General features: G+C 41.7%; 2 protein-coding genes across 4 annotated transcripts; one reads left to right on the forward strand and one right to left on the reverse strand.

The window, feature by feature from the left end:
* The first annotated feature begins 1,085 nt into the window (after positions 1 to 1,085).
* On the forward strand, positions 1,086 to 5,360 carry LOC139817139 (OTU domain-containing protein 7B). Of its 2 annotated transcripts, none has more exons than XM_071784985.1 (9): positions 1,086 to 1,499; positions 2,536 to 2,781; positions 2,862 to 3,120; positions 3,215 to 3,365; positions 3,441 to 3,812; positions 3,909 to 4,225; positions 4,293 to 4,451; positions 4,522 to 4,594; positions 4,659 to 5,360. In XM_071784985.1, exons 2-9 carry the CDS (start codon positions 2,550 to 2,552, stop codon positions 4,761 to 4,763), a joined length of 1,668 nt encoding a protein of 555 aa, XP_071641086.1. In that variant the 5' UTR covers positions 1,086 to 1,499; positions 2,536 to 2,549; the 3' UTR covers positions 4,764 to 5,360. The 2 variants fall into 2 exon arrangements, with proteins under 2 accessions (XP_071641086.1, XP_071641088.1); XM_071784987.1 differs by lacking the exon at positions 1,086 to 1,499 and adding an exon at positions 1,898 to 2,094.
* Positions 5,361 to 5,923: 563 nt separating this feature from the next.
* On the reverse strand, positions 5,924 to 21,392 carry LOC139817143 (ubiquitin-conjugating enzyme E2 R2). Of its 2 annotated transcripts, XM_071784992.1 has the most exons (5): positions 20,450 to 21,375; positions 13,164 to 13,250; positions 9,098 to 9,195; positions 8,717 to 8,851; positions 5,924 to 7,882 (listed from the first exon to the last, which is right to left on the reverse strand). In XM_071784992.1, exons 1-5 carry the CDS (start codon positions 20,621 to 20,623, stop codon positions 7,660 to 7,662), a joined length of 717 nt encoding a protein of 238 aa, XP_071641093.1. In that variant the 5' UTR covers positions 20,624 to 21,375; the 3' UTR covers positions 5,924 to 7,659. The 2 variants fall into 2 exon arrangements, with proteins under 2 accessions (XP_071641093.1, XP_071641094.1); XM_071784993.1 differs by lacking the exon at positions 13,164 to 13,250 and having other exon boundaries at positions 20,450 to 21,392.
* Between the last annotated feature and the right edge of the window lie 1,319 nt (positions 21,393 to 22,711).

Below are 22,711 nucleotides of genomic sequence, written 5' to 3' on the forward strand. Positions count from 1 at the left end.
ATTAAATATTAGAAAATCTAAATGACATTACTCAACAATGAGTCAAAGTTTTTTAGAATATCGATTCCCATGTACTTACTGCTCTGTAATTTTTATTTGTGATTATGTATGTGATATGTTGTTAAATGAATACGTACAATGTGACAATTAGAACAAAGATATGTGATATTATTTTTACCAACGATTTGGTATATATTGTTTTTTCAGCATTTATCGAATTGCTATAAGATATATTGTGAATATAATTAAGTCTATTAAAATAAAGTATATATTTTCTACATTGTATATTGATTTCATATATTCGCTCTTCAATTTTATTTTAATGTAGTATCCCAAAAAATATTATTTCGTATATTATAAATTTTCTGCTTACATACAAGTACAAGATATCGTATAACATTCTGCCTGTATAAGTGACCGCATTTTTAATTAATATACAATTTTCTATATTTTTTATGCTACACAAATGTATACACATAAAATCTCTTGTTCATTAATAATAATTATATAAAATTGTGGACTCAGTGATACCAATCTGTCGATACCAATATTATTATGTCATATGTATTATAATTAATTGTTGTAATATCGAGAAAACTGGTTAAGGTATCTCACTCTATCGTTAATATTATAAACTTATATTTTAAAATTGTTATTTATTTTTAGAAACTTGCATATTGTATTAACTACTGCTAGTGTTAAATAAAATATGATACACAAAGAAAGATTATCGAGTAATTTTGATACATGATGTGTAACAACGATAAAATTTTCTTGCAATACGCGTTTGCAAAAATTTTATGTGATTATAAGCCAATGTCTCTACTCTAATATTAAAAGAAAATATCACATTATATACAAGCTTGAAGTTTCCTCCTCCCCCATGTGAGTGTCGAACTGTCAAACGTGTCAAACGCGCGATCGCGATTTGTGACTACTCGTGATCTCGCGGCATTTCCTCTTTTCCTTTTTCCGCCTTTCCGCGCGAGGCGCAGAAAATTCGCGCGAATCGCTCGAAAGAGGCGTATTGCGTATTGCCAGGCGGATTGACGCGCAGTGCGCACGCGTACACGGCGCCTAACTGTCACGCGACGTCGAGGTCGAGACATGTGATCCGTTTAAAGTTTCACCGTGTGCGCGCAATTAAGTACCGACAGTACCGTGCGAGCCGCGCAGTCGGTTCTCCGCGGCCCTCCCACACCACTGTCGCACCTGCGAGTGCCTGCGAGAGATCCGTCAAGCGGGCCCGTAAGGTTATGTCGCCGTGTTTATACGCGCCGTGATCCTCTCGCGATCGGATTCTCTGTACCCGTCCCCTCGCGCCCAGCGCCCAGCCCGATCCCCATCGCCTCGGCGAAATATGAGAAGGACACACGTCGGGACATCGACTGGGACATCGCCGACATCGGCCGGACAATCGGCAATATCGGCAGCCGCGCTACTGCGTCGCGTTCGCGAGTTAATTGAGTTAATTCGATAACGGCATTAAACGGCCCAAGGTTCGCATTTCTCTCTCGCTTTCACGATCGCTCTTCCTCGTTTCTGTCTCTCCCCCTCTCTTCCTCCCTTCCTCCTCTCGTTTCGGACATCCCGTACACCCGTATTGGGACGACAGGAGACTCCCACGCAGATGTTTACGCGCAGATGACGATTGAACGAGAGCGAAAGTCGCATTTTTCGGAAAGGTGTGCCTTCGCTCGCGCTGTTCGTCGCGATCGATTTCACGCCGCGTTGCTTCTTTCTTTTTTTCTTTTTTTCCTCTAAACGCGTTGAGTTTTTTTTTCCTTCTTTTTTTCCGTCGTTGAAAGTGGTGGCCGCCGCGAAACCTTGTCCTATTTCTGTAGGCTGCCTATATACGTAGGTATATGTACGCAGTATATATGTACATACATACGATGTACTACATATAGCGGCGCGCGGTTACTCGGCTGACATTCGCGCGTAATCGCGGCCGGTAAGGCCGGTTATGAATCTCTGTAGTGACCTTGTGCGTTTTGTCATTGCCGCCGCGCCGCATCGTTTGTTTACAGCTTTAGAATAGCCATAGCGAGAACTGTCGCTCTCTCTCTCTTCCTGCTCTTCCCGATCCGAGAGGTAGACGCTGTAGGACGGTTTGATCGATCTCCGTAAAGATTTTAATTCAGATTGCCTGAATAATGCATTTGACAAAGTTTGATATCGAAAATTGCTCCGGTTGAATGTTCCCATTCTTCTTATTTGTCTTTTTTTTTTAACAGAAAAATTAAATAATTCGGTACGTTATCGAGAAGCGTGCTCCAAATTTGTTTAATGCGTTTTGATAAAATTTTTGGATTAATCTGAAATTTTAAAGGTTACATGATTGTCTAATTATATTCAATTAGTCTAATAATTTTAATAAAGATAATTTTACAATCTATCTGTGATAACATCGCCACTTGAAATAATTATCTAATCATCTGTGCAAAATCGAGCCTCCAAAGCTGACGAGTTGTGACTAAGACTGATGACTCATTTCGAGTATATTGTAGATAATTTTTTGCTGCTCATTGACAGGACACAGCTGTGTTATGAGCGTCGGTGTATCCATGTACGATGGATTGGAAAGCGAGGGTCCACCCGATAGTGGCCTGGAGGACCTGGAGAGCACCACGGGTGCTACGAAAAAATTGGCCAGGGGTATTTCCCGTGCAACAGAAAATGCAGCAATCGTCTCCTACGCTCGTTCACAATTAGCAGCCCTAGGAACTCCCGACACCCCGGAATTCACGTTTTCACTGCCAGACTTGTCTGTGTATCCAGGTGCCTTTCTTCGCTTGAACATCCATAAGTATCCTATCCCAAGTATTTTTGCTAATATTTGACTGACATTTTGTGTCTAGATTCGTTTCGTAAATTCTTGGAGAAGGATCTCATAGAGAACGGATGCCTGAATTCCTTGGAAGCTGCAGGTCGTTTGAACTGGTGGTACAAGAATGGAAGCACCAGAGTCCTTTGGCCACTTGCAACGTCTGGAGATGGCAATTGTCTGCTTCACGCTGCGTCGTTGGGGATGTGGGGCTTTCATGACAGATTACTTACCCTGAGAGAGGCACTGCATAATACTTTGACTAAAGGAGAATACAGACACGCGCTTTTTAGGTATAAAATGAGAGAATTTTAATCTTAAACAGAGAGGGATTAATTGAAATAGAAGTTGTATTGGATATCATAACGCTATCAGACTAACTTTCAGACGATGGAAATGGAGACAAACGGGTTTAAATGCTGCAGCAGGGTTATCGTATACGGAAGCGGAATGGTTATCGGAATGGCAAAGTATAGTGGACATGGCCTCTCCGACAATCAGAAATCAGACTGCTACCTCTTACCAGAGCCTTGAAGAAGTACCGCAACATCTCTTTTCTCCCGAACTCTATCAATTTTTATTCTCGAGACTACAGAGTCTGCTTTCATTTCAGATACACGTCTTAACCTTGGCCCATGTCTTAAAAAGGCCTATAATAGTTATAGCGGAAACTATGCTGAAGGATGCGGACGGAGTAGCTTTAGCGCCGATCCCATTCGGTGGAGTGTATTTACCCTTGGAAGTACCGCCTACGCATTGTCATCGAACACCCTTACTCTTGGCATATCATTCTGCTCACTTCTCCCCGCTTGTAACTGTAGACGGGTGCAATGATTATGGTAGCGCTTGCGGCGAAGGAGTTAGCATACCATTAGTGGATCCAGACACGGGCAAATTGTTGTCAGTCTTATTTGCCGTCGATCCTGGTCCTGATTGGGATTGGGTTGATGGTTCACGAGAATTGTTAACTTGTACGCAGGATACCGTAAGTAAATCTTGTTGCGTGTATTTATTAGCACACTAATAAGCATTAAATTATTGATAAGATAACGAAATTATTTTTATTACTTTTTGCATGTAGATGGAAATTTTACTGCGACAGTATTTAGACTGTGAGTATCAAAGTTTCACATCCGAAGATATTGATAGGCTTTCCGACACGGATGGTCCTTTGTCAAAGACTGCGAAGCAATTGTTAGAGGTCGCGAAACAATTCGGTTCTATCGGTAAATCTGTCAGTAAAAAACTATTATCTATGACGAATAAAAGGCCAAAGAGTCCACCTTCCACGAACGGTGGAATTTCCACAGAAGGTTTGTTGTGCGTGAGGATAAAGAGTAGACGTCATCAGTATGTGGATCAAATGCTGCAAAATTATCTTCAATGTGCCCATGCAAGGTACTTGTTCGACTTCGTTTGTTCGATAGATCTGAGGACAGTTATATAGATTTCTTGCATGTTACAGATACCTACAAGATCATCAGGTGGATGACACGGGTAGTGAACTGAATTACGGTGCCGGAAGGTCCAAATTTTACGCTGCCAGTGATCGCGGTAGTCATGCGAGCGTTAGCAAACTATTACCCACTAACACAAACAAAGATCATACGCTTTATCTTTCGAGGTAATAATTGTAAAATGTAAATTCTCTTCGCTGTGATCACGTGAAGAGTAAATTAATATTCTTTTCGCAGGTCTACATTTTATAATGATCAAACTCCATCAAATAATATGGGGCCAGAAGTTTGGAACAACAGTGATTTAAAGGTATGTCAAGTAACTTACGAAAGAAATATATGAACTCTGTTAATTAAAATTGCCATTTACATAGGACACCGTGAGAGAGTGCCGCGGTGAACACTGCCAATTCTTTGGGTCGCCAGAAAACCAATATTATTGCTCGCAGTGCTGGGCTAATCAACATTATCGTTATTAAACAGCCGTCCATATAATCACATGACAATAATCTCAATTTAATATCGTTCGGGATAAGCTATTAAGTAATTTTAAAAGTAAGCATAATACTAGCCGTAAGATAAAGCTTATGAATGTCCCACCAACATATCGTCGGCAATATTACGACATTTTCAGTTTTGTTTCTTTGTTGCATATTTTCTCGTATTTATTAACATTTTCTATCTAAAAACTGCATATCAGATGCACAGGGTTTACGACTAACCGATATACGCGTTTATTGCGACTCGCGTTCATTATGGCGCATACTTCATCGTTCCAAATTTATTAAAAAAATTATATTTTTTGTGCTCGAGGGAACGAAGTTTTTTTTTACAATTTTAATGTGCCTTCTGTCCTGTATGCGCGGAAAAACGATGATCTGTATCATCATGATAAAAACGTTTGCTTATAACTGCCTCTACAATTTGCATACAATGGTCGGTTAGTTATTAATCAATTACAATTTCTTTTTTGAATTCATAAAAGATGATATGAAAACATTATGTTTATAATCTCATTATCCTGTGCAATCGCTGTGCATGTAAAACTGTGTGAAGAATAAACATATTTTTATATATATTATCGCGTTATTATTTGCCGATGTGCGGTATCGGTAATTAAGAAGATACACAAAAAGCCCAATATTTTGCCATAATAAAATGTATTTACACATATTTCCTCACATTAGCCTATCATCATGTGAAAAAGGTAATTAATAGTAAATGATTAATATTACCTGACACATTACCCATATTCACTAAATTATCGACAAAGCATGTGTGTGGTAGTATTACGCTAATTTTAATAACTGTACGAAGGAAAAATTTTTTTATTGGTATGTACAAAAAGAGGAGGAAAGAATTATGTAATATATAAATTATTGTTTGTTTTTTTCAGTACTTTGTATGTTTTCTATTATTAAGTAGCTATATAAGAAAAACATGAAATGAGAAAAGATTTTACAATACGTCGAAGGAACTAGGGAATATTCACTTCAGCTACAACACTACTAGAAGCGCAGAGTATATGCTTAGCTATCGGGATTTTAAAAATGTCCTCCTGCTTTTATTTTATCATTTAAACACTTTCAACATCCGATATTGGTCTTTCAATGAAGTGGCTAATAAAGAAATAAGTAAAAAGAGTACCACTTATATATTTCGTGTCTTTAAAATTGAGTTTCACGTACTATTTACAATTTCAGTCATACAAGCACAGATACGCTATCAGAATCGATTAGTTTTGTATCCGCGATATACCTTTCACTTAAGTAGTAAGCTTACATTTAACCAATTTTATCTGGAAAGCTTCATTTCCTCTTGTGAAAGATGATAGCGAAGAGATCTTTCAGAAAATTATAAGCTAAAGTAACATGGCTGTAGCATCATGCGCGTATAAGTTTCATCATAAGTTCTTCTCTCGAGACATTTAATATCGTTCATTCATAATCAAAATTAAGATGTAGTAAAAAAGTTATTTGTTCCTAAAAGCCATGATTGAGTCTGTCGTTCAGACTCGCGAGAAAATAAAAACATGATATTGTTGTTAATTTCATTTTGTAATTCAGTAAAATAATACGGCGAAAATACCGGTATGATTACATCGATATATGGATGCACATACATATATAAATATAATTAATGATATTCAATATATAACATGGATCCTAGTGTGTGAGAGATGCGAAATTCATTACTGATAATTTTTAACAGGTCTTCGGCAGCTTATTTTCTCTTACACTAGATTGAATTCTTCCCCTGACGGATTTTTTTTTATCTTTTGTGTTATCGTAACATAAATAATTATCCAAAACAACGCAAATTTTATATATAGATATATTATACTTAGGATCAATTGATGTACCCATTTACAACTTTGAACAAGGCGTGAAAACTAGATCCCAAATGTAAAAAAAATCGATCGCGTACTTACAGTACTTACATTATGATCATTTTTTATCGAACGTTTGTCATCGCAAGGTAAATCAATTGGTCCGTTCCTATTTAAAAGATCAAAGTGCCAGCCACAACACAACAAGCAAAGTGCTCCTATCCATAGTACTTATATCCATGTCGCGCGCACGCGCGCCGTAGCATATTGCTTAAGTTAAAGAGCTTGTAAACACGGGATTCTCCATAATTTCACACGACTATTAACATTTCAATCTTTCTATTAACTCTCGCTCAGCCAAAACTGGATCATTCTTCAATCCATTGTAGCTTGTATCAATTTTTTACGTAATATTTTTATGATGAATTTTTGAATAGAGTATTATATTACATATTTGTATAATACATCTACCGTACGTTTGAGTAGTACATATAACATGTACAGTTTAACATGTATATTTAATACATTCTGCATATACATGATGTGAATAATTAGATTTTCCGAGCGCGCGTCATAATAAATAAAATAATTCATTACATGATCCAATTTTTGCTGTTTAACAAATATCTCCGCGGCGGTACAAGAGTTAAAGAATATTATCCTTCATATATATATAAACCACCGTTAGCAGACTTATTACTTCACAAGAGAACCTTGAAATCATGAAAATTATTTTTTTTCTTTTTAAGAAACAGGAAGTCATAATTATAACAGGCTATAAATAACCGGTTTAAAAAACATAAATGATAACGATGATTAACGATGGCTTAAGAGAGACGTTACGTAATTCTAAATTTTTCTTGGTGCTCTTTATTTTATTTGGTTCTCTTTTCAACAAAAAAAAATAATTATTTGAATTTCGGTAGCGGCAAGAAAAATAGAGAGATCGTCCGGTTTAAAAGCTCGTTAATTTATTAATCTATACAGAACTGATATATAATAATTAGCGATTCGCGGGTTTTTATTATTATCGTTTAAGAAATGGATCACGATTCCCCATTGCCACTATCGTCGCCGTCTTCGTAATCGGTCGCGCTCAACTGCTCATCCTCGTCGTCATCCAGCTCGTACTCGTCATCGTAGAAGTCCGTCATATCTAGTTGCTGTTCGGCCGGCCTCGCTCGAGTCTTTATGCAATAATCCTCCAAAGTTACAGGCACGACAATACCTTCCTTTTCGGCTTCCATCTTGGCAGCTTGAGCTTGTTTCCTAGATAGAAAACATGTACGAAATAAATATTTGACAAAATACCCACCCTCGCTGGTTGCAGCCAATATTCTGTTTATCAAACGAAGAAAGATGAAACTTGTTTAAAATATATATCTATTTAAATCTTCCTTGAAAATATTTTTTGTGGCCGATTTCCAGCATAAGGAAAATCCTCGAAGATACGATTTCAATAAAAAATCTTGACAAAAATTTCCAAGATTTTTCAGAAATATGCTATGTGTGTATGTGTATAAGAACTCTCTGCTTATATTTTACGTAAAGATAGAGTATAAAATAATTTTAGTAATCACTTCATTGATGGACAAATTCCAAGAAACAACTACTCGATTTTATCATTTACAACGCAAAAATTGTTCTTTTTAAGGCTCAGTTTCACAAGTGTCGGTTAACTTTTAATCTTAGATTAACTCACTCTTCATCTCCTTCTAACGTCCCCCTTAGAAAGAGACGAAGAGTGAGTTAATCTAAGGTTAAAAGTTAACCGACACTTGTGAAACTGGGCCTAAATAATATTCTTTTAATAATAGGTAATTTACTATAACTTTTTAAAAAAACCAGTTCGTATTTCTCATTTTCGATTATAATTAGGACAATGGTTTTTCTAGATAGATTTATATGGCTGCTCCAGCGTTAAAACATATACATTTACGTTACCGACATTCTCGTTCCCGCAGTTATCTATTTTACACAGTCGGCACAGTTTTTAGCACGCTATGGATCCGGTAGCAGTGTAATTCCAATGAAAACGCGCAAAGGCCCCTGCAGCCGCGTGATGTCACGCAATGCCGCGCGGCATTACTGACGACATCTTACCTTATGATATTTTCATATTCTTTGTCTCTTCCTTTGGAATCGCGCCAGCGTCTATACATCACGGATGCGTCAACGTTGGCTGGACTATACGTGTTGGGCTCGTTCAACAACGAGATCACCGATAGCAGGATAGTCCTGAGACGCGAGAAACACAATAGATTAATAATTAATTCTAACATTTCAATCCGTGTTTTCCAAAATTCCAGCATAAAGCTGTTCAATTTTGCCTGAAGGATCGATCGTTTCTCAGTTTCAGTTTCAAAGCCTGAAGAGATCGATCGGTTTTCTCAGTTTCAAATTTTGAGAATTATCGTTAGCTCGCGGACGATCGCAATTTTTCATTCTTTTTCCCATTTTTTCTTTTGGCGACACCGCACCCACCTGACATTTTGCGTCGGATTCCACCTCTCACAGGGCAACTCGCCGCTCTGTGGATCGTCTACGGGTGGATGCAGGATTGATATGCACAGATCACCGTTCTACACAGAGAAAGAAGTAGCCTTTTTTAGACCTATACCGATTCTCCTAATATTTATTGCATTTCCTCTTTGCTTTGAAATTCACGTATGTTACTTCCGGAAGTTCACCCCCCAATAAATTGTGTCTTTGTATTTATACTCGCATACAGAGTCAATTTTACATATGTGCTAATTAATTTATCATTAAAAAGATACTTAGCTTAAAAAGATACTTATATGTACATTTCCGCGATTTCTAAATATATTTACTGTTATTTAAGAAAAGAGAAAGAGAGTCATAAGCTTGTACGCGCGGCGTTGATGATTCTGTTTTCCTTTCGCCAACGCATGGCGGCCTCGGTGCTTCTGCAGGTTTCCGCGTTTGTTGTCCCTGAGAAGACGTCGTCGCTCGAAGGACGAGACCTCCAAGTATTATACCTTTACAGTAAAGTTGAGTAAAGAGAAGTCTCGCCAGGGCCCCTACGCGACTCTACACCATATTCGGAGAGGCGAGAGACGATTTTTCTGAGACCAAGATTACACGTTATCGACCTTGCGCGCAAAATCATCGATACGCGAGAATGGCTGCATATCTTATATACGGCATAAATAAAGACGTAGATCTTGGGCCGTTCGGTAATCGCGTGACAAGCATCATGAAAATCGCGAGAAGAGAACACTTGCCGGCGCAAGTTTCTTCACAAGAGAACCGCGCTTCTATCTCTCGTCTCTCCCGAGCGAAGATGTTCGGCAAGTAGGACAAGGCGCATCGTGGTTTCACCGTGGCTCGAGGCTCGACTCCGAACACCTCGTAATAAGCCGCGAAGGCGAAGGCGAGCTCCTCGAGTAAACGCCCGGCACTTGACACGACCGCCTCCGACAGCGATAGACATCGGCTGTGTTCGTGCATGCATTTGTACAAGCGGCTGTACGAGTCGAGTGCCAACTGCCATGCCGACGCATAGAATCGCGCCAAGTGCAACCGAGGCAGAGGTGACTTGAGATCTGTATATGGAGATCCACATGCAAGGAAGATGTGGGAAAAAGCGTGGAAAGAAAAATGAAATTTCTAGACTGATGCTTAAGAAACCCGCGCCCGCGACACTTGGTGGCTTAATGTATGTAAAATTACTCTGCAACATTTTCTATACACACGTATCCTGTTCTGTATCTTAATATGCTAACGATTATGTTAGTGTGATTAAAGTGATTATTAATTTAATTATGTGACTGTGCTGTTCCAGCTTTGATTGAGACTGCGTTTTAAGGTTGAAAGTAACGGCGCGTGATTTGCCAAGGCAAAGAATTACACGTGAAATTGACGCAAATACACGGAAAGAACGGTTTTGCTGAAGTATCTAAAAATTTAGCTAGATGCAGATCTGAAGATAATTTTGTTGCATCATCAAAATAATTATAACAGGTCGCTGAAGTATGATGATGATGATGCTGTAAAAAATTTCGACATTTTGACAATCAGTTTGAGTGTTCTACATAATTATTTTGATGGTGCAACAAAATTATTTTCAGATCTACATCTAGCTAAATTTTTAGATACTTCAGCAAAACCGTTCTTTCCGTGTATTATTTAGGCAACCAAGATCCAGTTCTGACCGTTTAACTTCTCTTTTAATTTGATTATACATCATCTACGGTCTTTCACTTACTTATTGTTACTCTGCATACATTCCGTATGCGCGAAGCTAAATTAAATAACGCCGTTGTCTTTTTATTCCTATTATTTACACGCCGACGAAGAAGACGACGGGGAAGGATTCGCGTAACGTGCAGGATACACAGGTGTACAAATAATATGAATTTCACGACGGGGAAAGTTGGCCTGCGAGAAGAGCGAAAACCGTGCACGTGTTAAGCCATGCGGTGTATATCGAGTGAACCTTCCACGACGCACGGGCCGCTTCGATTGCGAAAGACCTCTACATATTGGAGTAAGTTGCCGTTTCCTCCGAGGATTTGCGCAACGCGCGCGAGATTATCATCGAAATAAAATTTCACGCGACGCGAAAGAAAAAGCGAGATAAGGAGTCGACTTCTCCGTGTGTGATTAATTTCCCTTAATATACATCCGAGAGTTTACTCCTTTACGGTTTCTGCCTCGTTGGCCGTTAGAGATCGCCGTTTTCACTTCGCAATTAGTGGCTTCGCTACGATCACGCGTAATGTAAAGAATGGATACAATGTAAAAAGATTTCACTACGTATTTCGAATCTAAATGCGCCGGAGTACAAACAACACGCACAGTTCAGGGTTAGACGTACGATAGAAACGAGAATTAAAACGTGCCTACGTGTCTGTCTGCAAAATAATACAAAATTACAGTTACATAAGGATAAGCTGCTTCGGCTTATCAATCGATTAGCAAAGTCAACTGTTTCGGACACTTGAACCGAGATAGGAAGCAAACGACGATTTAAAATCTTCGATTTGAATATTTAAAACATTCGATTTTATATTCGTATTCGCGTTCCCGACGCGACACGTCAATATGTTATTTCACTTTTTAATGTTACATTGTACTACAAGCATGTGCCGTTTGCAACCGAGCGCTCTCTGCGAGAATAACAGTCTACAATTCACGAACTTTAATATCCTCTCTTCGACAGCCCAGACCTTTAAAAAAAAAAGAGTCTTCGTGTTTGTCTCGTTACTCATAACACGTTCCCGTCGTTACCATCCCTATCGACGACGGGCGAGTGGACACGGATGTCCACACGGGCTTTCGACGGTCATTGACTTCGCTTCGCTAGCCGCCGAAGGGGTCATATACGACGAACAGCGAGCAAGAGATGTGCCGCGCCGCGCCGGCCGAGGTCGATATAAGCGTGTGGGAATGCGATACTTTTATGCAAACGCAAATGGTATTACCGGCAATACCAAAGAAGAACGCGGAAATGCATTCCCCCCCTATTTTCCATCTTAACGATGGAAACGATACACTCCAAATGATACGATCCGCAAAATATTCTGCTAATCTCAATATTTTATATTCGCGCTTATTGACCACGTGGGGGCAAGTCAGCTGGGTGTACTACCGTATAAGAAGAAGGTAGATAAACTTGGAGAAGATATTTTAACGTATCTTATTTCGATCGACGTTTTATTCGGCGTGGATGACATTAGACGAGACTATAACGAAGGAACGGAGAGCGAAGCTTAAATGTCACGATGTAGTACTTGGGCGTAGCGGACAGGAAACCGACCGTCGCGCTTTCGACCTTTTAAAGTGGCGGACAACGCCGACGATCAGCCCTCGTAAAAATGTCGCGGATTAGCGGCGTGCCGACGTCGGCGGCTCGTTGCCTCGTTTCCCCGCGCGCTAATCGTCGCGCGTGAAATTCGCACGTCGACGGACGTGGCGAAGGAAAAACGGAAATCGCGGCAGAGGACGTTTTTACAAAAGTCGAACGTGACGCGACGCGTGTCCCGCGATAAATATAGTAAGTACGGCCGGACGTTCCAAGAACGTGGCGGCGCGCGGTGATACGTCAATATGAATGCAACCTCGGGCGAGAAACTACTATACGCAACGTGCAATTTTTCGAGTCGGCTGTTTTCACTTTCTTTTTTCTCCCCTCCCCCTCCCCCTTCTGCCTCCAGTCCTCCGTTGCGTCTCGATGGAAACGACGCGACGCCGACGGCCCGGGGTTTCGGACGGCCCGGGTGGTTTCACAAACGCTGAAAGTGACGATGTAAAAGCTGATGGTTGTAAAAGCTATGGCGGCGGAGGGTGGAAGATAAAGAGAGGCGGACGCGGACGAGCGGGACGGTCGTTATACAGACGAGGCAGGGCGAGAGAGCGGGGTGAGAGCGGGACGGATGAACGGAAAAGGGACGCAAGGGAGACGGGGAGGACACGCACGTAACACAAACACACACACACACGTACACACACGTGCGAGAGGAAAGGGTCGAAACGGGGGGAGAGAGAGTGTGCGGGGGATCGATAATTCCCGTATATATTCACTCACCTCATATACATTCGGGTGCCAAACTTTTGTCATGAAACGAATGCTCGGTGGACTGTATGGGTAATCCGGCGGGAACTTCATGTGTGCCTGCAACATAACGAGATCGTGCTTCGTCAAGGTATATTCTCGACGTTCGACTTCGGGCTTCGGACTCGGGGTCGTCGGGACGCCCACGTACGCCGACCGTAAGAGTCCGCATGGAGACACACACACACACACACACACACACCTCGCTCCAACCTATCTCCTCGTGAATCAAAACCGTTATAATTTCGGTGAGGTTCAATATTCAACGCTACACACGCGCGCGGAGATATGCCTGTCGCGTTAATAAGGTCGTCGGTTCTATTCTCACGAGCCAAACGTGGGAAATGTTCCCCGTGTGTGATGCGTACAGTACCCAAAAATTAGTGAACCCACCCGAGTTATACCGGTTTTCGTACCTCCCTATGCGAGCCTTTCGTCGAGAGCTTACGCTTCGTTCGCAATTTCACCGATAAACTTTCTAATCTCTTATTCGCAACGATATGCGAAGTTGAAAACTGGCAAATAGCAATTTGTTTCTCACATTTTATCGAGGAAAATTGCGATTCGAATTGATGAAAACGAATTAACGCGGGCGGTGGAAGTTAATTACTCCACGACCTGTGAATGAACACATCGGAGTTCTCCGATGCTGCTGCGAAAGTAGAGCAACATGGCCGTTTAGAACGTATAGCCGAGATAACGAGAGACGAGATGTAAAATCGGAGCGCGCGGACGTCGACGTCGACGTCGATAAGATCCGATATTTCGATCGGCCACGGAATCTCCGACGGGAATCTGCGACGGCGATATTATCGATTTCCATTCCGGAGCGCGAAAGGGGCGTCCATGGTTGTTCGATGCAGGCTTCGCCGTCGGGACGCTATATTGATCGCGACCTGGTCATGGCCCAAATATCCACCTCGTCCTCCGGGATAACCGCGTTCTAGAATTAACCTACTTTCTACCGACTACACGCTTACACAGTGTCACGAAAATTCTACTCTCGGACTGTTCTCCGCGTTTTCCTCTGCTCCACGTGTGTGTTTCGCAAATTGTCTCGTTGCGGAGTTTCGGACAATTTTCGTTGCAGCTAATTTTCCAAAACTGCTTATTCGGACTAAAACGGACCTGGTGGGCTCATGGTTGAAAATAGGGTTGTTACTCTTCGACGCAGCTTCGAAAAATATATTTGCGACATTGGAAATTTTATTCGGATTTTGTCACATAATTTTATAAATGTGTGCTTATTGCGGTATTATTACTATTGTATTAAATTAATATTCGTATATAATTTTGATTCTTCGAAACTTCGGAACTTCGAGCTTCGAAGATTTTTATGTCGAAATTTCGAATCTTTGAAGTTTGAATCTCAAAGCCTTCGAAGAAAATCACCAGTTCTAGTTGAAAAGGTTCTTTCATCTATCTCTTTAACGAGATTGTTAAATGATCAATAATGCTCAACGTAACTCTTACTTTTAATCTTTACATGAAAAATTAAGCTTTACATTTGTAATTATTATTTATCGGCAGTCAACTCCCCTTGGAGTAAAAAAATGCAAGCACGCGCGTTTTCTGATGCGATACCGCAATATTGATCGCGATTATCAGCGTGCGATCTTACGTGGCACTGTCAGCATATTCCGAGAATTGTGTCCATAATACAAGCTTTCTGTTTTCACAGCAAAATCCCGCGTTCAAATTTTTATATGTCGCAATAGTTATATTCGCAAAAGTTGTTTCTGCAGAAGAGAGATCACGAATCGTGAGGATTTTTGCAGGTTGCTCCGGAACGGAACCATCACCTCGGCATCTTTCATCGCAACTCCACCGTGTGACCTACAAATTTCCGCGACCTACTTCGACAATAAGCAAGTCTGGTCATCGTAACGCGACGTTGTGTAACGCGAGTTAGGTGGCGACTTTTAAAACTATCGAATCGTGTTATGGCTGACGGCAGATCAATTAGATCGGATATTTTCGAGAATGAGACTGATACAATTTTTAACTTCAAAATAAACTTAAAAATGCAATTGAGAGACGCGGCACAGAATTTAAAATCCGATTAATTGTCCAATGTCAATCGCTCTCTCGTCAGCCTTGTATATTTTTATGTATCAAATTTTTAAACTATAATAACATAAGTTCTTTCCACTTTCATACACAGAAAACAAAGAAGTGTTAAATCAAGACTTATATACTTGTATATAAGCAAGAATCTATAATCTTCTTATAAGAATTTCAACTTTTATTTCAACTTTTTTAAAACTATATAAATACCTTCATTCAAACAAGTTTTCTTCGTTTAACGCAATTTATATCTCATTTCAAGATTATAGATTCTTGCTTATATACAAGTATATAAGTCTTGATTTCTTTTTTTTCTGTGTTGAATTAATATCTCATACGTTGTATTGCACTCTACACAAATAAAATCTGTAACTTGTAACTTGTAAATGTTATCACTTTTCCTTCTGGAATAATGAAGCTCTCATTTCGCCTAGCAATTCACGAGAAGAAAGGAAGAGGTAAAAATAACTTTTGGCTTTCTCAACATCCGTATAAGATATAACAAATATGTTTCCTATCAGAATTGCAGATCCGAGCGAATCGACATCCGCAGCTTCTCTCTAAAGATTCGCCAGTATTGACTATCGATTCCGCAAGTCATATTATCGCGAAAAGTTTTCTGGCACTCGCGCGAAGCGCGGGATTCCCGCCAATCTCTTCGCGAGGTGAAAGGATAAAGTCTGATCGAGACGGACTTGGTGGAAAATGAAACGGCAAAGCTTGCTGCTGGCCGCGCTTGGTCGAAAACGCCGTGTGCTCGTCCGGATAGCGGATCGATTTTTCGTCATGCACCGAACGACGACGAAACCGGCGACGAACGATCGTCTTAAGCGGGAATGAGATTAGGTGAAAGTTGGTCGGCCGTGCCGCCGATCGGTAAAGGCCTGCTTGCACCCAGGAATAGAATCGAGAATACAATGCTCGATGGCATTTTATGTAACTTGGCAGTCGTATCGGCACGCTCCTCGCCTTTTACCGAGTCGTGCATAAATTTTGATCTGAGGGGAGACTCTCGATAAAATGGAACGTGATCTTGCGAGAGGATCGTCGGGATCGTCGGTTATACCCGAAAGAATTGCGAGGCTCGATGTCTCCCGTCACACGTGCTGTTAAAACGCGAAAGAGATATTTGATATTTAATATTGGATATCTGATAATTGATATTGATATTTATTTTGATATTTCAATATAATTGATATATTTAGGTATCACGTGCCAGTATATACGCGTGTCTCGAATACCCAACCATAAACCGAAGGCGGATCGAAATTTTCCGCTTCATTTTAAAAGGCAACGATCATTAAACATGTATGAAGGCGATTCAGATTAGATTATGTGCATACACAATTCATTCAGCGCGCTGCATTTGTATCATTCACACGTATATATCGTTCTTTGCGACGCAGTGTTCTTTCGCGATTTTGTTTGATAAGACTCGGTTCCGTTAGAGTTACGTCGCGCTACCTCTAGTACCGTGCAAAGTTAGGTTTATCTCAAGCTAAATAAGGCATGCAATCTCGGTCGCACATCTCTGCGCCACGTACACTCGAGTCATTCAAAGCTCAGAAACAAGAGTTTATAGTTTACAATCTAATAATTTTTGACAGCCGTTTGATTTCGCGAAATTCCCCGGTGACGGAAGAATCGATTTCAAATCGGCCAGAAAATCCATAAATAAAGGCGTAGAAACTTCGTGCCCCTCTAGACAATGAAACTAAGGTAACGCAGAAGTTATTCATTCACACGAGGACACCTCAAACGCGGCGTAAGATGAAAGCGATTGTTTACCTGAGCAACACGGCGCGGCGCAACGCGCGCGCGAGCATTCACCGGTTAAGGGCTAACACGATTACGGTAAAATATAATAGATTGATCCAGGGCGCCGAGAGCGGAGAGCAGTGGACGCAGTCTTTCGAAATAACCACCATCGAGAGAGGGATTTACATGCGCGCGAGAGGTGGTGGTACACCGGGGGTCTCTCCTCTCCGCAAGAAACGCCGCGCTCGTTACCGCCCGGTTACGTTGTGGGAAGATACGTTGCGTTACGTGAATAGGCGTTCACTCGTTCACGACGAGGCAGAGAGTGGTTTAGAAAGCGGACGGGACACGTAAAAACTTTTGTAGCCGCGACGGCCGAATGACACAACTCATTTTACAGTCTGCCGTTTTAACCTAGGCCGGGCATCAAGCCCCTCTCCCCCTCGGCACCTCGTTATATCAGAAGCAAAAAATTATTTCGATTCTTTTTTTCCTCTCGCACCTGCAGAGGCACATTCACGTTTCGCACGTTTTTAAATGTCCCAGACGGCTCCGTGTCCAAAATTGGGACATAAGACGTTATCTTAAAGTTATTGAGACGTTTTTTTAGACATCATATCATAGGGCCGTATTCATAGACTCAATCTGAAAATCAAGTTTCGAGCTAGATTCAAATTCAAATCAATCTTTCATCGTTTTCATCTTTCACGTTTCATCTCTCTTTCTGAAATGAAATCAATCGCGGATCAATCAACGACTATGGCTGCGTTTCGATATTCACTGCCAGTATACTGAAAATCTATAGTTTACGTCACGTATACTATAGATTTTCAGTACTCATGTAGGGGATACCGGGGCGAAGTCGGCCCCGGGGCGGAGTCGTTTTTGCAATTATCTCGAAATTTGTATGTTGTGTGAACTCACCATTAATACTGTAAGTGCGGCTTATGGTGCCCACGTGACCAACGGAGTTTAGTGAGGTTACGTGCCATGTTGTGATTCTTATCGAAGCAAACGTATTTTTACAGGTCAAAAGTAAAATTTCTTCCGCGTCAAAAGTTTATAATATCTTAAGTATTATTGTCTCTCCGAATCTCAAAGTAAGTGATTCTAAAGAGTAATGCATGCTGAACACGAATCCAGTGCAGTTTTTTTATTTTTTCATTGATTTCTATTATTTTATAAGCGACCAAACCTAAAACTTGTGTTCGGGGCGAAGTCGTTTCCAAGCCAAAACAAAGTCAAGAAAGCGAAATAATATATGCTGCGTATGCTCGGAGATAATAGAAAACAGAGCCGATGAAAAACAGTGCATTTCGTGCAAGCGTAAGGTACACAACGAGTGCGTGCGCTCGTCAGACTCTGTTTTTACATGCTTTAACTGTGTTAGCGAAAAAGAAAATTGATTTTCTTGAAATTATTTTCCGCTTTCCATTTTCTACTAAAAAACAATGAATAAAGTGTATTCTATTATTTTTTATGATCAAAATTATGTATCTTTATTTAAAATCCAGTCCGAGAATGGAATTTTGACTTTTCGATTTTTGCACCTTTGTCGTTTTTACTCTATACCGGTTGAACAAAGCGACGTAGACCAAAAATGCCTATATAAATTTTGTAGCCAAGGGTTCACTCTTTACAATGGTATACTATATTTCACTAAAATGATTCATTTTGTTGTTAAAAATCGGCACCGAAAAAAAAGGGCCGACTTCGCCCCGGTCTCCCCTACTTGTATATAAGAATCTATAATCTTCTTATAAGAATTTCAACTTTTTTTCTTGATTAAAGATTGAACTATATAAATACCTTCATTTAAACAAGTTTTCTTCGTTTAACGCAATTTACATCTCATTTTAAGATTATAGATTCTTGCTTATGTACAAGATTATACTTCTTTTTTTCTGTGTAGTGAATATCGAAACGCAGCCTTAGAATACGGCCTTTAAAGATGCTATCCGGGATGTTTGAGAAGACAGAGACAGAATTTCGATGTTATAAATCTCGATGTTATAACGAAAGCGCCAAATCCTTCCTGGATTAGCACGATGATCGGTTATTACTGTTTCCCATCTAATTCTGTTAAATACCGATGCAGAAATAATTAATCCTCGACGACGGAAAGAAGGCAATATCTAAAGCAAAATTGTCATCGACTGGTCAAGGTAGACCCAATGACTTCGCGACGCGCGGGTGATCGTCAAAATTCACTTGGCAAGAAAACGCTGAAGTTTCCGAGATAAACACTGGCTCAAGGATAGGAAACGAGGCGCTCGCGGCCGTATGCGGCGAACGCGAAATTCCGCATTGTCGCACGTGCAAACATTTGGCGACGGTAAAAGAGGCCATTCGAACAGTTTCATTATCGAGCTAATTATATACACGTCGATTAACAGGCTACTATTGTTTCCTTGTGTCTTTGTATCGTGTATACTGGGTGACGATATCATTCAGATCTGTTACGAAAACTGTTTTGCGTTGCAATCTACGTATTAATTGAGACACTTGTCTCTCTAATAAACAAACAAATAACTCGCGTTTGTTTTTAGACCGGACTATAAAATGTAAGCGCTCGATTTATGAGATTAGAATGCGATTTGTCGAGCTGCAAATTATTTTTAGAATTTCCAGAAACGTGAAGCATCGACGCGAACTATCTGCGCATTCAGGCTGCCGTTTATTATTAAAAAACGAACAATACGAACTCCGATGACTATTTGCGAAACGATTGCAATCTTTACGACCATGTCCGTCAAATTAGACGTCAAACTCATCTGAACTCTCTACCGTCCTACTTCAACGCGTTAGATAAGATATTTTTACGTATTAGCAAATCCAAGTAGATAGAAACATATTGCAAATGTTGGCGATATCGCGACGGCCGCGGCGATAAGTATTCCACATCGCATTACCAGGAATAGAATTCGCGTGCTTGTACACGTATGGATTTTACTGGCAAACCGAAACGGCAGTCAATAATACGTCGGACCGCATAATGCGCCAAGTCGTGGCACGCGTTATCCGCGTTCTATCGTAAAAAAAAAAAGTGGGATATATCTCGCGTCCATGCCGAGTCGCCATGCGACACATTTAAAAGCCCACCCGTCAACCCGCACAAGGGACCTTTGTTTATCCCGCGATAACGCCGAATAAGCAGGAGGGGGAGGGGGGAGCTCCGTTTTCGAGGCGGGCGCAAAAAAGCCGTCCCCGCGGAATAGCGCGCGCGGAATCGACTCCGCGCGCGCGGGGGAACGGAGCGGGGAACGAGACGCGCGACGTAGAGACTGTAGAGAGCGCGACATAACCAAGAAGGTTAGTAACGCGTAGCTGCACCGTCCGATACTCGTTGCTCGGCAAATACACCCGCGCGCATCGGATGTCGTTGTCGGAGATGCACCGCGTAAACAGCGTATCCAGGATCATCGGGGGGATACCTTGAAATATCCGCCCTGGTAGAGAGTGTCGGGCGGGCCGAAGATCGCGACTTCCCACTCGAACATGTTGTCCTCGTTGACCAGCTTGACGCGGAAGCCCTCGACGGGCTCCTCCTGCAGGCTCTTGTATTCTAGGGCGAGCGCCCGGAGCGCGCTGCTCGTCGGCTGCGCCATGTCTCCACTCTGCGCTTCTCTCTATGTATATCACAATAATGTGTCTACCACTGCGAGCAGGCGAGAACGTCCCGACCCTGTCGCGTCGAGGAGTCGCGGACTGGACGGTCCGGGCTGGACGTGTCCCACGCGGCGGAGCCGAGGGATTCCCGCGGGATAATCAATCCGGGTTGACGAGAGCCTGACGACGACGACGACGACGACGATGACGATGACACACACACGCGCGAGAGCGCGTACGCACGTAGAATCGTTCGGAAACGCACACGCAGTACACCTTCTCACGCGCGCGTACACGGCGAACAAAGGTGCGCGCGAGAGAGAACCCGTTGCCGTGCGACCGACCGACGGGCGACGACGACGAGGAAAGTTGCGCGCGAGAGAGAGATGCCCCTCCAAGTCAAGTCAACAATGCCCACCGATCAACGCACCATTCCCGACAGCGACGACGGGCGCGACGGCGATGACGACGATGAACGACACGACGGACATACACGCACGTCTATCCGCCACGAGAGTCTAACAAAACAGCTGACGTACTCCCTTGCGTCAGCGATCTGACCGTCGCCGCGCACGCGCGCAACTCGCACTCGCGCTCGCTTCGGCTTCTCTCGCGACTCTCGCGAGTCTCTCGCGATTCCGGAGTCCCTCGATTTAAAAACCACCTTCGGAGGTGCGTGATTGCCGTGATTTCAGATTTCTCGGAGAGCGAAGCGCGCAGACCGCTCCGCTCGGAGCGGCAGTTTATTTTATTGCCGACTGGACGAGCCAGAAATTAAATTAAGAGATTGAAATCATAAGATTGGATGTATAGGTCGGAAAGATAGAAAATAATAAAAGTCCTACACTTTTCTGTCAAAGACGAGTGTCCAACCGAGACGCGAAACAGCGTGAAGTTAGCCTCGATTAGCTCCGTTATGCTCATCCCTTCTCGGAATTCCACGTGACTGGACGGCGACCTGTTTATTAAGGAAACTAGCGGATTGCGTTTAATTTTATTTTAATCGAAAACGCGGGGAAAAGAAACTAACTTAAAATGGCGGAATTGGTCGAGCGACGACTTTACGGTCGCGCGTTTTCGTTGCGTTGCACGCGGTCACTTCGAGAACCTTCCTCGACAATATTAGAACGTTCACCTCTCGCGAGAGCAAGAGCGAATGGAAGGTTTCTAACGAACGAGTTGGACGGCAGAGTTTCCTAGAGGATGATTGGACGGTCAAGTCTGCAAAGATATCGAATCAACGCGCGCGTGGAGAACGCGGCCGCGCGCGAGGAACCAATCGCATCGGTCGTAACCATTCGCATCGCGAAAGTATCCGCCAATCGCGGGCGATCGTGGACCAATGCCACGCTGGCCGTCGCGTGTTTCGAACGTAGCCGACGAACACGAGGACAAGCGTTAGATTAAGCTAGGACAGCTGGGTCAAGGAGATGCGGCAGGTTCTAACCTTTGACTCATCTCGAATATTTGCCGAGTAGCATGTTATTGAAAGAATGTATAAGCGATTTTCCAATTATTTAACGAAAATTGAGAATTTAATATCATGATCTTATGATAAATAATCTTTCAATATTTAGACACATTTGCTAAATTGGCTCGTACTTGTGTAAAGTTTTTCTTTGATTCTTCAAAAAAGATGCTTTTTCGTAAAGTCATAAAATTAGGTGCAAAGTCACGATACAACATTTTAGATAAAGTTGCATTAACATATTTAGAATGCCACATTTTTTAAAGCCAGTTCAAAATACATTTTAAACCAGTTTTAGAACAAGTCAACATGTTTGAAAGAGCAGCGCAACCTTGTACAGTGCGTATCGGAATGATTATTATGTCTGTGAAACAAATAAATTATACGCGAGATAATTAAATATGTAGTTAAATATGTATAGTTAAAGATAAAAAAATTGAATTACTCCCCACACACCTCGTTTGTGCTGACTCACGATTATCACGAACGACAACAAAGTACTCTACTATATTCATAGATGTTTCATAATACATGTAAAAGATATATATCCTTTTCAAGGTGTGTAATGTGTGTGTGTGTATGTGTGTAATATGTGTGTGTGTGTGAGATAGATGAAGTA

The sequence above is a fragment of the Temnothorax longispinosus genome, chromosome 8, assembly GCF_030848805.1.
Source record: "Temnothorax longispinosus isolate EJ_2023e chromosome 8, Tlon_JGU_v1, whole genome shotgun sequence".
In the NCBI taxonomy this organism is placed as follows: Eukaryota; Metazoa; Arthropoda; class Insecta; order Hymenoptera; family Formicidae; genus Temnothorax; species Temnothorax longispinosus.

Bases quoted from the DNA above. Each gene is read 5' to 3' on its own strand.
- LOC139817139 (XM_071784985.1), top strand. From the start codon at position 2,550: ATGAGCGTCGGTGTATCCATGTACGATGGATTGGAAAGCGAGGGTCCA. The intron at 2,782-2,861 runs GTGCCTTTCTTC...TTTTGTGTCTAG, and splicing joins AGACTTGTCTGTGTATCCAG to ATTCGTTTCGTAAATTCTTG. The intron at 3,366-3,440 runs GTACCGCAACAT...CTTTCATTTCAG, and splicing joins CTTACCAGAGCCTTGAAGAA to ATACACGTCTTAACCTTGGC.
- LOC139817143 (XM_071784992.1), bottom strand. From the start codon at position 20,623: ATGGCGCAGCCGACGAGCAGCGCGCTCCGGGCGCTCGCCCTAGAATAC. The intron at 9,196-13,163 runs GTGAGTGAATAT...TTCTCTGTGTAG, and splicing joins GGCACCCGAATGTATATGAG to AACGGTGATCTGTGCATATC. The intron at 8,852-9,097 runs GTGGGTGCGGTG...CTCGCGTCTCAG, and splicing joins AATCCGACGCAAAATGTCAG to GACTATCCTGCTATCGGTGA.